The sequence below is a fragment of the Nicotiana tabacum genome, chromosome 21 (genome assembly GCF_000715075.1).
Source record: "Nicotiana tabacum cultivar K326 chromosome 21, ASM71507v2, whole genome shotgun sequence".
Lineage (NCBI taxonomy): Eukaryota > Viridiplantae > Streptophyta > Magnoliopsida > Solanales > Solanaceae > Nicotiana > Nicotiana tabacum.
In genome coordinates this window covers 83,195,818-83,210,641 of record NC_134100.1, presented here as the reverse complement: position 1 = coordinate 83,210,641, position 14,824 = coordinate 83,195,818, and the positions used below count along the sequence as shown (strand labels likewise).

Here is a 14,824-nt window from a genome sequence, read left to right as displayed (position 1 = left end):
TTACCTGTGTGAGTTTTATCTTGTGGAAGTTGTGAGAAAACATTCTACGTGTTATCCGTTCTTTTCCCTTATGCTCACTAGTTGGTATGAACTATGTTAGGACACTAGCACAAGTATACACGTAGTTAAGCACTCTTATCGGATAAGAGATTTTCTTGATATTATTGAGTATAGATGTACACCCTTCCTTACTTGCCTTCTATGTGAGAATGGATCTATTTGGCACGCGAGTCGTCAGTGCGGTTATGAGGTGTAATGAGGGCAGATGATGCCAAGTCTTAAGGTTCAGGTATTGAGACCCGTGAGTTGTGATTTGTCCGAGTTCGGTACCTCGTGGAGTTTGTTGACTAAAACCTGATATGAAAGTGGTCGTTGTTGCTGAGTTATTAATTATCCTTGCTGTATCTGTGATTTCGGATTTAGGTTGTGTTTACGTTCACCCTTCTGTGTCATTATTGTGGTATTCCGCTGATACTTGTTGTTGTCCTTTCCTATTGCAATTATTGTATTGTTAGTCTTATCGCGTAGTCTTTATGTAGATATTATACTCTGTTGTTTCTATACTTATACTTTGTTCAGGTTATTTAGTCCAATAGGTGTCTTGACTGTTTCTCGTCACTACTCCACCAAGGTTAGTCTTGATACTTACTGGGTACTGTCTTGGTGTACTCATACTACAGTTCTGCACATTTTTGTGCAGATCCAGGTATTTCGAAGTCAGTTGATCATTAGCTAGTTGTGCAGACTGTTGCTGTGGAGATTCAAGGTAAACCTGCTGCTGCGTTCGCAGGCTTCAGAGTCACCTTCTGATTTGTATTCACACTGTTTATTATTTCAAACAGTTATATTTAGAAAATTATAGCAAACTCTGTAGAGCTTATGACTTGTACTACCGATTTTGGGAATTGTAAATTTTATAGAGATTTCTATTTCAAATATTGTTAGATGTTATTTAATTATTATTGTTATTCAGTAAATTTTAGGCTCACCTAGTCCCTAAGACTAGGTGCCATCACGATACTCAACAGAGGGAAAATTGGGTCGTGACAAAAATCCTAGGCATCCTCTGATGTCGGGCCACTGAAAGTAGGTGGGTGGTACTTCTTGTACCTCTCGAGCCTGGGCTGCTCTGCCTCAGAAGCTGCTGCCCTAACCTCGGGCTGAACTAGAGCTACTAGTTGTATCGGTATGATCTCTGGATCCTGGTCTACATGAACCCGCTGCTCTAGGGTACCAACAATAGAATCTGTGCTTCTCCCTCGACCTGAGATGTGGCAGGAGCAAGAGGTACCAATCTTGCCTGAGCCAAGGTGCTGAACATGCTCAAATACTGGGCTAGAGTCTCCTGGAGAGATGGTGTAGTAACAAGCGTTTCAGGTTCCTGCCTTCCAACTGGAGCTCCTGGTGGCTCCTCTGTGGTAGCTCGTGCAGGTGCTCTGGCTGCACCACGTAGACGTCCTCGGCCTCTACCCCGGCCCCGGCCCCGGCCCCGACCTCTCATGGCTCTAGCAGGGGGCGCGAGTGTCTGGTCATCTGATCCAGTCGTACGTTTCCTCACCATCTGTGAGAGAATAGAAAGACAGAAATTTAGAATTCAAAGTCAAAATCTCGCACGATAAGGAATAAAAGAAGTGAAGATTTTCCTAACAGTTCCATATCCTCTCGAAGATAAGTACATACGTCTCTGTACCGATCCACGAGACGTCTCTATTTTTTTTTATGTTTTCTTGTTGTATAGAGTTTTAATGAAATTCATCAATGGATTTCAATCGTTTTAATTTAGAAATTTCCTTTCATATTGCACAATTGGTGTTCAAATTGAAATTGTCAATCAATAAATTTTGAAGGTGTTTGAATCTCCACCATTGACAGCCATTAAAAAGCTTTGAAGCTTTGAAATCGAATTTGGATTTTCAAAAACCATTATTTATTTGGATTGGGTGTTGTTGCAAATAATTGGGAATATTGTTTGGAGTTTACATCTCAATTTTGAGGGTGTTTTGGTGAGGATTAGACTTGATTTTGGCTGAATTATTGAAACTCGAACACATGACATACAATGTACTTACGAAATTGTAGTAAAGTTGTATTATAATTGTATGTAAATTGTATTTTGTTGTAGTTATGTATTTTTTTATTTGAATGTTGTATGAAAGTGGAAAAATAGTTGTATAACATATGAATCATTGCATAAAATTTGTATTTAAGTTATCAATACTATCTTTTTACATATAGTTGTTGATATGTATCAAAATTGTATTAAGAGAGTAAGTTTTCATTGGAATTTTAGAGAGCAAGAAGCACACACCACAAAATATATACAAATCAGATACAAAATATATACAAAAGACATATTGTATAAAATTTGTATTTAAGTTGTATGATATTGTAGTTGTATTTAACTGAGTAGAAATAATGTATGAAAGTTGTAGATAAGTTATAAATAAGTTGCATAATATATAATTAGTTGTATGAAATTTATTTTTATTATGTATGTTGTTGTAGATATTCAAATTTGCATTAAATTTGTACGAAATTTATTTTTAATTTGTATGTTGATGTACCATATATTGTTCTTAAAGATAGAGAGTTTATGTGTTTAGTTTGAATATAAATATGCAATGAAGTTTAGATACGATAGAAGTTCTATTTTAGATTGTGTTGATGAATAATACTGAAACCTGATCGATAAAAAAAAACATGCAAATGTATTAGACAAAATATGATGCCAATTGCAAGCAATACAGAATTATTGAACATCTTATTGATGTAACACAAAATGTCATTAATGTGCAAGCTGAAAATTTTGTTGCACCCGACGTGCAACCTTACATTAGAACTGGATAAAGCTTTATGTGCTGCTAAGGATTCAGGAACTGTTCCATCATGTTCAGTCTATTTGAAAACGTAATTTCATGCCATAGTTGGGCGTCAACTCTCAGATGTAACCGGGGGCTTTAACCCCTCAACTTTACTCTCTGCCTAGTTTTAATAAAAGGAGACAGTTTAATTAAAATTAAAAAAAAACCGCCAAAACATAAAACCAATACCGAAACAATTATAAAACAGAAATCCCTAAATATAAATTCGATCTGAAGAGAAGAGGGGAGAAATGAAAGAAAAAAGGAAAAAGGTATAACTAAGTCTCTTGATTGAAGGCACTAATAATGGATTGAGAGCCTTATAAGATGGAATTTATATAATTTGTAAGTACTTCTTGTTTAAGGCAAGTAATATATAAAATTAGAATAATTTTGATAAATAAATTTCAAATATTATATAGGAACGAAAAAATCTCATTCTCCAAAGCATCATTAGAAAATGATAGTCAGTTCAAATCTGCAATGTTGGCCCGTGCTCTGCACAGGCAATCCTCATCTAGTATATAGGAGTAATATGTTAAAGTAACGGCGAGTTTTTTCTAACGCAAACTTTTAATGGATGGCTTGTATGACTAATGCCTAAGCTTTCAGAGATAAGATTCATGGACGCGGCTAAGACTGTTCATAACTTGTTAAAACTGAATTATTGAACTGAATGGAAAATTTCAGTTTTTTTATTTTGATTTAAAAAAAAAACATAATCACACTAAAATTAACCAATGTGTTAAACAATTTGACAAATATTCTTTGCAGGCACGTGTTGTGAGTCAGAAACACATGTACTTGACCCAACATCTACTACTAACCCTACATTATAGTGCATATTGGTTAACCTAACTAATTACTACTAATCACTACCTAATGCTATTTCATATTAGACACAGAAAGCATCGAAAATCAAGATGAATCCTGTGGCTTTGGACACTTATCTGCTGGATCATTCTTTTCTTGGGCATGTACTGATACATTTAGGGCTTGAGTGGACGTCCAAAACCCCATCTTCTGCCGACCAAAGGGCATTTTGATGATACATAGAGCGCCTTATTTGGTCACCCTTGTTTAATATGTACTCACTATTTTGAAAAGAATTAACTGATACTTAATTTTTGGATAATTACAAATACACTTTTCTTTTCTTCTGTCGTTGTTTTCTTCCTCTGTATATTCATATCCCGTGTATCCTTGTGTTAGTATCCTGTACTTCTTTTCTTTAACTCGAAGTGCATCTCTAGTGTTAATGTGTTAATCCTTTAGTTCCAAAGGTTTTTTGAAAATAACATTTTCCTACATGGATGGAGTACAAGGTTTGTCTTTTTCATTGTCAGCTGGGGCCTATTATTAGTTTAATAGAATATATTTACTTGTGGAAAAAGATTATAGTTGTTTAATATAGAGTTTATTTTCTTCGCAATAGACCAAAACTAGGGCATTAGATTAGATCACTTACTAGTTTGAAATTTGAGTTTATGCGAGCTAATCATTTATGCTTTATGTAAAAGTGATGAAAACTTGGTAACTTTAACCTCTACTTTTCACATTTAATTTATATCCAGTTTGATTTTCAGATTCCTCTCTGAAAATCAATTCAAATCATGTTCGCATGTTAGGAAACCAAAACTTCCACTTTCCAAAATACATGTCATTTATCAAAACACAAAACTTGTCATAAAAGAATCCAGAAGCTTCTTTTCAAATCCTTATGGTTTCTGTTGGTTTTGAAAAAGATCTTTGCTTTCCCATCCCAAACTATTCTTATTTTCGAACACTAGGGTCTACACATGTCATAGGACTAATAAAGAACGCAAAGAAAACACCACACAATCCACCTCTTACTTTCTTTTTTTTAACAGATAAAAAGGTAGCTCCGTGACTAGGCCTCTTGCGTTCATGAAGGGTCGGGGAAAGGACCGTATCCTAAGAAATATGATGTACACAGTCTATACTAATATAAGTACTAGCGGTTGCTTTAAAGACTCGAACCCGTGATATATAATAACTTTACCATTGCTCCAAGTAAATTTATTGGCTATAGACTCATTCCGATTTGCACCAAATATATTCGGTAAGGAAATAGGCGGTTGCTGTCAAAAAGTCTTTCATTTTAAATATCGAAATCTAAACGTTTTATTAAGAATGAAAGAATTGTAATCATCCCATCATGCCCAATAGCGATAGTTCACATCTTAATTACTTTTTCCTATTTCTCATCTAGCGTTCGGTCCTAACTATTTCGTCTTCGCTCTAGATGTCCACAATATATATAGGAGATAAAGTGTTTCCTATAAAGACTAACTCTACATCCAAAACTCAAAGTCGAAATTGTTAATTAAAAATAAACGTGTAATTATAGTTTTACCATAACCTTTGGTGGTTTTCACGTCTTAATTACAACCATAATAACTTAAAACTCAAAAGAGTCTTATTAGCCTCAAAAAAACACCAGACATCCTAGACCGTCCACTTGGCTACTTTTAAACCTTGGATTCTAATTCCACCTGTCAGATTTAATTTTGTTCGGACATCGATAACTGATGAATCCCATCATAACAACAGTGGATCCAATTCCATTGGCAAATGTACAAATCTCAAAGACAGAACAAGTTTTCAACCACAAAAATACTACACTTCTTCCACGATCCAACGTCTGTACTTTCAGACAAGGACTCTTCACACCAGTCTCTAATTTGCACGTACCATTTAAGAACCATAGAAGTTTCAATGCACGTTCAAGAACCATGGAAACTACAATTTACGTGAACCTATTTTTTTTTTTGATCCGTTTCAAAAAGAATGACCCCTTTCTAAATTTGGAAACAATAGCTTAAACTTACAATTCTACCATGAGAAACTTTTATAACCACACAAATACTCTGACCCCTTTTTGATTTGTTTAGGACCACAAATTTCAAAAGTCTTCATTTTTTCTTAAATTTCGTGCCCAGTCAAATAGGTTCACATAAATTGGAACGGAGGTAATATATATATATAGTGTCCGGACCTGCTCGTATGCATCTTAATTAATTTCACGGAATATTTGTTACTCCCTACCCGTAACAGTTACCAGATAACTCTTTTCACCAACAGAGGCGGAATTAAGATTTGAACCTTATGGGTTCGAGATTATAATCATCTTAAGTTACTGAGTTCTAAATTAATAATTTGTACATATTTATTGAATTTTTAAATACAAATACAGAGTTTGAACAAAAGTTACTGGGTTCGACCGAATCCACAACCAACACTGTGGCTCCGCCCCTGTTCATGGAGGCTTGTACATATGTGAAGAAATCATCTAGTATTTTTTTGTCTCTGCTGGAATTTGAATATGAAACTTTGTAATTTTCACCCACTTAATTGACCACTAGGCCACACTGTTAGATGCTTGAAACTTCACTATATTACTTCGTCCAAAAAAATATAATCTTTTATATTACAAATAGTGGACATTAACCATTAAAATCTTATGATATAAAGTATCTTATGATTAAAAAATAAAGTATAAACGTTTTTTTTCTTTATTACTGAAATTTTTGCTCACTTGAATTATGCCACATAAAATTGAAATGAAGAGAGTAGTTAACTGTGGACAAAGAATCAGAATTTGTAGAAATAGGTCAAATCAATTGTCACCTAAAGAAAAAGATTATCATTTCTGTGGGTACGTGTGGGGGATTCCATAAAATCGGATGGTGGTTTTCCATAGTTTTGAAAAAATAAGCTTTAATTCTTGGCCACTCAACTCTATCTTCTTTAGTAAACCAAAATTGACTTTCTAACCACTGAACAGCAAAAATTTATGGCTCATAACATCCCGTCAAACATCTATTAAAGTGTAATGCCTTAATCAACTAATCTCTTTATCTTTCTTTTTTTCTGCTAATTAGTTGTACTCAATCATTCTCCTCAAAATTACAAATTTGCCGTTATTCGCTTTGGTTGAGTGTATACTTTCTCCGGTACATTTTAATTAATATTTTAGTTGTTATCATACATATTAAATAATTTATTTTTAATATAATAATGAAATTGATCATATTAACTTTCACTATCTCTTTAATTTGTTCATTAAAAATATAGCAGATACTCCAATACTCTTTACTCCAATGATAATTTTGAAAAAAAGAAAAAAATCCTTCTTGACACATCTACAAAAAATATTGTGAACCACAAAAAAATAATTAAAAATTCAATTAAAGCAGGCCGGAGGAAATAACACATAATGAAGATTTATACCATGATTTATCCATAATGTTTCCTACAAAAATTTGAATAAATAGCTTAAAGATACAATTAAATGTTACTAATTAACTTAGACTGACATGATTTTGTATTCATCAGTACAATACACGTTTTCTTTCTAAGAAATTTTCTTTTGAGTTTAAGGTTTTGGGTTATAGCAATTATATTTGGACGTGAAAGATTTAAACATTAAACACTTCCAATTATGCACTTTAAATAATTTTTTAATTTTCTTTGTGGAGAATTTTGGGTTACATGTGAAATTCGCAAGTTAGAAATGAAACTTTAAACAAAATGAGAATAAATTGTGCATTTGTCCGATTTACACAACGAATTTGTGTTGCCGCAAAAAATTATCATACCGATAATTGGTGTATGATATTTAGAAATTAGTCAATACGTCATGAATTTTAGTTTTTCAGTTTAAATTTTCAGGACAAAAATATCCTGAATTGTCCCGAATTTAAAACTTTTAGTTTAAAATTTCAGGACAAAAGTAAGTACTGACTAATCTCTAAATAGCATCCCTGAAAATGACTATATGTGCACTTGCCCCATAATTGGTGCATGATAAGGTCTAACTGAATAATAACAATAATAATTGAAACCATTTGATCTGTTTATGCAATGTAATTAGACACCATAAGCTTTTTATTTTCTCTGTTTTAATTATGTTAGCGGCAAAAATATCAATACGAGGGTCCCTGAAAAATATTTATTTGCACATTCAATACTTACATCGAACTAAATAGCTTAATCTTAAAAATCATACATTAAAGTGAGAGTATATATCACTTAATTAACCATGGTTAAATAAGTAAAAAGCAATAATCATTTATTGTGTTGATACAAATAGCAAATGCGAAAAAGTTTGTCTGAGGGTCTAAACTCTAAGGTCTCTTTAAAATCAATAATTTTCTTTTTAATAATTCTGATTATGAACTCTGTCTTGTCGATCCACTTGCACTGTGAAGAAAGTACTGTTGAAAAATAAGCAATTAGAGATGAAACCATTCTTTTAAAAACTCTATAATTTACTTAACTAAGTCTAATAAAATAACCAACATAAAAGTACATGAAAAAGTAGTTTAAAATAGCTAAACAGTGACCATTTGTCCTATAGCGTGAAAAAGGAAAGTCCCTACATTAAACTCCCGTTAGGGGCAAGATCCGAGAAATGACGAACAACAAGAGTATATTATACACAATATCTTACCTTGTATTTTTATAAATGGCTATTTTTATAACTTGAATTCGTGACCTCCGTTACATGATATCAACATTAGTCCAATAGTGTAACAGTGTCAATGTTGTCTTTCCAAAGAATTTCATACAAAGAAGCAACACACCTACATCCAAAAATAACTCTATAAATACCAACCCTACGCCATTTTCTCACTCATATCAATAATTATTATTTTCTCCAAAAAAACTAAAAAAGAAATGTGTAAAGGAAGAAGAGAAGGTGAAGAAGAAAAAACAAAGGCAATTGGTAGTGTTTCTTGTGCACTTTGTAAATCAGAGGCCTATTTATACTGTCAAGCAGATGATGCATTTCTTTGTAGAAAATGTGATAAATGGGTACATGGGGCTAATTTTTTGGCTCAAAGACATATAAGGTGTATTCTTTGTGGAATTTGCAAAAGCTTAACACAGAGATATTTGATAGGAGTTTCATCAGAAGTTACACTTCCAACAGTTGTGAGTTTTACACAGAAAAGTAGTAGAAGATATAGTTCAGATTCTGAGGAAGATTGTTCAATAACAGTGAAAGAACCTTTCTTGTTTCTTTGATTACTATATAGAAGCTCATGTTTTGTTTTTCCCTTTTTTTTTTGTATTTTGGTTCCAATTAAACAGGAAAAAAGTTTTGAGTTTCATGATAGGCAGACAAGTTGATGTTTCTGCTTTTTTATTTTATTTTCATTTTCCTCTTGAGAAAGGGTTCTTATTTGTTTTAATCATACACTAGTATATAATGAAACAAGGAATGAGGTGACTAGAATTGGAGTTTGTGACCTCTTACTCATTGTTGATCTTACTCATTGTTGATGTGTAATTGTTTGTTGTTTTATTTTCACTGTTCTTTGATCCGAGGGTCTACTAGAAATCGTCTCTCTATTTTCACAAGGTAGGAATAAGGTCGACATACACATTACTTTTCTCATACCTCACCTATGAGATTATACTGAATTTGTTGTTGTTATTAGCCTCATACTTACTGGACCATCCCTCTAGAACTGAGAAAAGATTCAAATATGGCGTTTTAGTTTCGAGATCTTTGATAGTAGAGGCAAATTTAACGTTCATGAATCAACATGTTCACAATCGATGTGATCTATTATATACTTATAATTTAAATATCTTTTTGCATCCGTGTGACTAATTCGAGCTAAGAATAGTGAGTTTAATTGAATATGTTGAACTCATTCAAGATTTGCATGTATTTAATAACAGAGCTAAAAGTAATGGATTCGGTTAAACCCGCAGAATCCATCCTAGATCATGTATTTGATAACATTGAGAATGTCTTATCTTTGGCCAGAATTACAAAGATGCTTTTCTAGCCATGTTTTCTGTAGTTGGCTTTGGAAATTTTTGAGCCATAATCTAATTAAAGGCATTGATTTAGTACCATAGTAAGGACCCTACGGATCGCTTATCGTGAAAATATAATTATGTGGCGGTGGCTGCCTAGCAGGTGTAATGTCAAAAGTATGAGGTGGATATCATTTCTATGTCAGAAAGAATATCAAACAAACTGAACAAGTACTCATATCGTTTCATTCTTGTAGTAAGCTTTATCTCAAATCAATTTCCCAATATGTTTTCCATTTGTTCATTGAATTTAATTTGGAGTAAGAACTACTTAAGATGTAAAAGGATTAATTATTTTTTTAAAACAAAATGTTAGAAACTATTACTATGCAATTATTCGCATTTCAAATAATGATTAGCTGCTTATGGTATTGCTATGGAGTATGGGCTTCATACCTCTTCATTTTTCTCCTCTACAATTCCTCTCCATGATATCATATAAAGTTAATTTTATGAGCATGAACCAAAGTTAATTTTATGGCTTGTGCCTTTTATTTTCTTTTTCCTTTTACTTGTGTTTTGGATATATAGGACTACTCATGATTTAGGAGTCGTTTGTTTGGAAAACAAGTTATCCCATTATTAATTATTCCGGAACTAGTTATCTCACCCTCTCATAAGAATAAAAAACACTACAATCCTGGGCCAAACGTGAGATAAACTCATCTCAAATTTAATCGTGAAATTAATTATCCCGTATCTCACGTACCAAACGAATCCTTAAAGTTTAATATGAATCAATATATCATAAAGTTGGCCTGTAATTACAAACCGAAATAGTATTATTCTGATTCGATAGTTCAATACCAAGGCTTAACCGGATATATATCAGAGAAAAACAACATAATTCCCTTCATATTCCATTAGTATCATTTTCCTCGTGATCTTCATTCTTCTAGATCCCAATGACCATCTTTTCTTTGAATCATTCCCTTGAACTTATGGTCAGTGGCGGAGCCAGAATTTTTACTAAGAGGAGTCAAAATATAAATAAGTAACTATACAAAAAATTAAAGGGGGGTCAACATATAATATATATCCATAAAAAATAATAATTAAACCTATCTATACAGTATAATTTTTCGACGAAGGGGTATCAATTGACTCCCCTTGCAAATGAGTAGCTCCGCCACTGCTCATGACATCGTCTACTCTAATACCATATCGAATTGTGTCATGATCACCTTCGAATATTAGAGAAGAAATACTTTTATTTACTTAATTATATCTTCAAAAGCGCTGCACACAGAGACAGAATACATACATCTCATTCAGGTTTGTTGTCATAACTAAGTCAGATTGACTGACACAACCAACATGACAAATTTTCTAGCTCTGGTACTAGCTTAAATTCTTTCGACTTGTCATAAAGGAATTTGATGGTTTAAGTATCTTTACATTAAGATACTTTAACACTTGGGCAAGTAATTTGACAAAGTAGAATGGCCCAAAATTAGCTATCTTAGCTCACATATCCCTTGTTACTAATGGATCAAAATCATAAGCTTCCCCAGCCTTAACAAATCTGCCTTTAACTCGCCTTCTCGTATCTGCCCTGACCTTACGTGAAGCATATCTTATTTGCTTTCTGAACCTGCATGTTGTAAAAGAATGTATATTAATGGTGAAATGTCAATTAAAGGCAAAAAATCATGATTTGCACAAAATAAACCCTCGTCAAAATAATCACTTAGCTAATCAACATAATGTAAAATCTCAATTAAGCAAAGCATTAGTATTTTGGTATATGAAATTGATCTACTTACGTTCTAGTTTTCTTTTTCTCATTATATCTCATCTTGGCTTCGTTCCTTGCCCGTACACAACTAGTTTCTGAATTCCAATCACAAGGCGGAAAGAGTGGCGAAAACCCACAATCTTGATAGTCAGTTGCCTCACTACTTTCTGTGGTGATGTTAGAGATTGACAATGACCTTGAATGAACTGGTCCTTGTGTAAAAGCTAAGACAGTGTCTCCATTACAACTTGGATTCATAAACATGCTATTAGCAGTTCCACTCACTGAACATGGTGCCTAACAAAATACACATTGAAATTACAATTAAAGATTAAGCACATTTGTAAGTAACATTTTATAAAACAATCTAAAATATGCACTTGTAGGGCAGCCTGGTGCACGAAGCATCCGGCGTAGCAGGGTCTACGGAAGGGCCGTACCCCAAGGGGTGTGATGTAAACATGCTACCCTAATGCAAGTATCAGTGGCTGATTCTACGAACAAAAACAAAAATATCTACTGTCTAATTCATCTGGTAGGTTTTCTTAAAGCTCTTTTAAAGAAGTTATAGCACAAATATAGGTCTGAGAAGTACCTCTAGTGCAGTTTCAACATGACTATTAGGCCCAATGACAGATAAATTTTTCTCCATTATTAGGCAATCCAATCCCCTGTCTTCACTATAATATCTTGAATGACTTTGTTGTAAACTGCTGAAAATATTGTAACTACAATCGGAACTCAATTCGTCTAAATCAACACCTTCCGCGAGATCATCACCTCCATAAATTCCATGATCTTTAATAGTGGTACAACTTTGCTGCACTTAAAGCAAATTAATAAAGCAGAATTAGTGTATACTTTTTATTACTGGTCAACACATTCAGAAATTAGGCATGTCTTTATAGCATAGAGTTTAACTTCAATAAATAAACAATGTAAAAAGAATTGTATATGATCAGGTCACTTAAAAGAAAACTACGGGTAGCCGTCCATATTAAGTTGAATTAGAAAACTGAAAATAAGGCAAGTTACTTGGTACAACAGGTAACACTCAGCAAGGGCAGTCCAGTGCACAAAGCATCCGGTGTACACGCAGGATCCGAGGAAGGGGTGCACACTTAGAGGGTGTGATGTAGGTAGTCTACCCTAATGCAAGCATTAGTGGCTAATTTCACGACTCGAACCCGTGATCTATAGGTCACACAAAAACAATTTTACCTTTGCTCTAAGGGACCCCTTCGCAATAGGTAACACTAATAGTGTGAAAATTCTTGATACTATCAGTGTATATAAGTTAAACCATATAGGTAGTAGTAGTACATATTCCCTAGAACTGCAAATGATATTAGTACACAATATAAAAAGAAAGCATACTAACCGTAGGGAGGCTAGATCCCTCTGAAAAGAAGGGTGCTTGATCTATGTTGTAGGTTGTCAAGTATGTGGAATTTGAAGGAATTGCCCATGGTTCAAACTTCATAGAAGAAGCTAATTCATTGAGTTTGCTAGCAACAATTGAGCAATTATTCTCATTGACACTCAATGAGCTAGTAGTATCAAAGCTGCTAACATTATGTACATTATTATTAGGCATTTGATCAAAAGTTGTTGACAAAATCTTTGTCATAAACTCAGCTGGAGATGGACATCCAGTATAAGAATCCAACTTCTGGTGCTGATGCCTTGATACCATATTGCAGCCAATTGTATTCGAATCACAGCCTTCGCATAAACACATTACGATAATCATGCAACGTACAATTGCAGGCTCTGAACTGCAATTGTCACAAATGAGAGAACGAACGTGCTTTCGAGATAAACAATTTGCTGAATGTACACTTCCATCACAAGGAAAGCAAAGCTTAGCTGCATCTGATTTACAATACACCACTGCCCTCTCCACCCCACAGACATCACATAAAGGCTCCATACATTTAACCTACTAACATAAAATGATATTTTTTTCCTTTTTCGATCCCTCCTTAACTTTCTGGGATCAAATTAGAGTTTCTTAGGCTTTCGACACGTTTAATTTCAAGCTTGATAACTATTACGATATTCAGAAATCTCTTATCAGACTCAAGACGTTAACAACAATCAGTTACGTCTCACTTCCAAACTAAACAAAAAACTCAAACGCGATCAACAGTTACAATAAAGTACAAGGTAAAGGAAACTATAGTTTTGTGAAAACTACTAAAATCATTTACCAACATGAAGAAAGTGGCAATACATGTTGACATGTGCCTATATCCTATATAGTCACATGTTTTATTGGCATTTTTATTTGTCCACGTGCTTTTTGGTGTCGCATTGATTTCCACGTGGAGAAACGTGAGCTATAAAAGTGATATGGTTGCTGATATGCAAATCAGAATAAGTTACTGGCTTAAACATAGCCTTATGACTCGCTCTGCTTTCTTCTCTATGGGATTTTGGCAAATTTGTGCAAAAGGAGGATCATCTGCTAAGTATCTAGTCACAAGTTGCCACATCACCAGGGAAATTACAGCGCAGATCGTTGGCTGACTAGTGAGCCACGTGTTGACATGTGAATGACACGTGAACATGTGACTTTTTTGTGGTCAACGAGGTCTCCTCCCTCCAACATTGGCTAAGCTGCTGGCTCTGTACTTTTCATTGGGCTTTAGTTTAATTAAAGATGAATTAATCCAAAACGCCGTCCATCTAATCTCTTCAACTAAAAATAGTCAATGTATATATATATATATATATATATATATATATATATATATATATATATATATATATATATATATATATACTAGTATCTATGAACGTGTGTTGCACGTTAATAATGACACGTGATGATTTAAACATTTATTTATATGAAGGAATAATAAAATTTAATTAATGAGAGAAATTTTATGTATAATATTACAACAATCATCTAAATGCCGAAAAATATTATTACATTAGCATAATACATGAATTTAAAATAAAAAGGACGTCATCAAAAGATCAATTTGTCCAGTTAGTTAGATAATTATATATTATAGTTTAAAAGTATTTAATGTGATGGTATCTTAACGAACACTTCTTTGTTGACAATATTTTTGTGTGTATGTTTCCTCCTAATACGCTGGTTGCTCTGCTTGAACCAGCACTCTTGTTGTCGATCTTTATATCCCTCTTGAAAGTGCAACATACAGTTGTTCGTGTAAGAAAACATATTGTGGTAAATATAGTCCAATATTTAGAATGTTTGTCCTTATGCTATTTATTATATTTACAAAACATAAACATACTAAAAACTATTTTCACACAAATTTAAAAGGATATTCCTTAGTTTCGGAAGATGAAAGTTGAATTCATGGATAAGAATATACTTAGAAGCATATTG

General features: G+C 33.4%; 1 protein-coding gene across 1 annotated transcript; it reads right to left on the bottom strand.

Annotated features, from left to right (window-relative positions):
- Positions 1-10,957: 10,957 nt before the first annotated feature.
- On the bottom strand, positions 10,958-13,678 carry LOC107761503 (putative zinc finger protein CONSTANS-LIKE 11). The gene is made up of 4 exons (XM_016579730.2): positions 12,839-13,678; positions 12,053-12,277; positions 11,486-11,754; positions 10,958-11,313 (listed from the first exon to the last, which is right to left on the bottom strand). Exons 1-4 carry the CDS (start codon positions 13,388-13,390, stop codon positions 11,187-11,189), a joined length of 1,173 nt encoding a protein of 390 aa, XP_016435216.1. The 5' UTR covers positions 13,391-13,678; the 3' UTR covers positions 10,958-11,186.
- Between the last annotated feature and the right edge of the window lie 1,146 nt (positions 13,679-14,824).

What these genes read in the sequence shown, in the direction of transcription:
- LOC107761503 (XM_016579730.2), bottom strand. Translation starts at nt 13,390, where the DNA reads ATGGAGCCTTTATGTGATGTCTGTGGGGTGGAGAGGGCAGTGGTGTAT. An exon ending in ATGTTGAAACTGCACTAGAG is followed by an intron (nt 11,755 to 12,052) that starts GTACTTCTCAGA and finishes GTATTTTGTTAG; the next exon opens with GCACCATGTTCAGTGAGTGG. An exon ending in GAGAAAAAGAAAACTAGAAC is followed by an intron (nt 11,314 to 11,485) that starts GTAAGTAGATCA and finishes TACAACATGCAG; the next exon opens with GTTCAGAAAGCAAATAAGAT.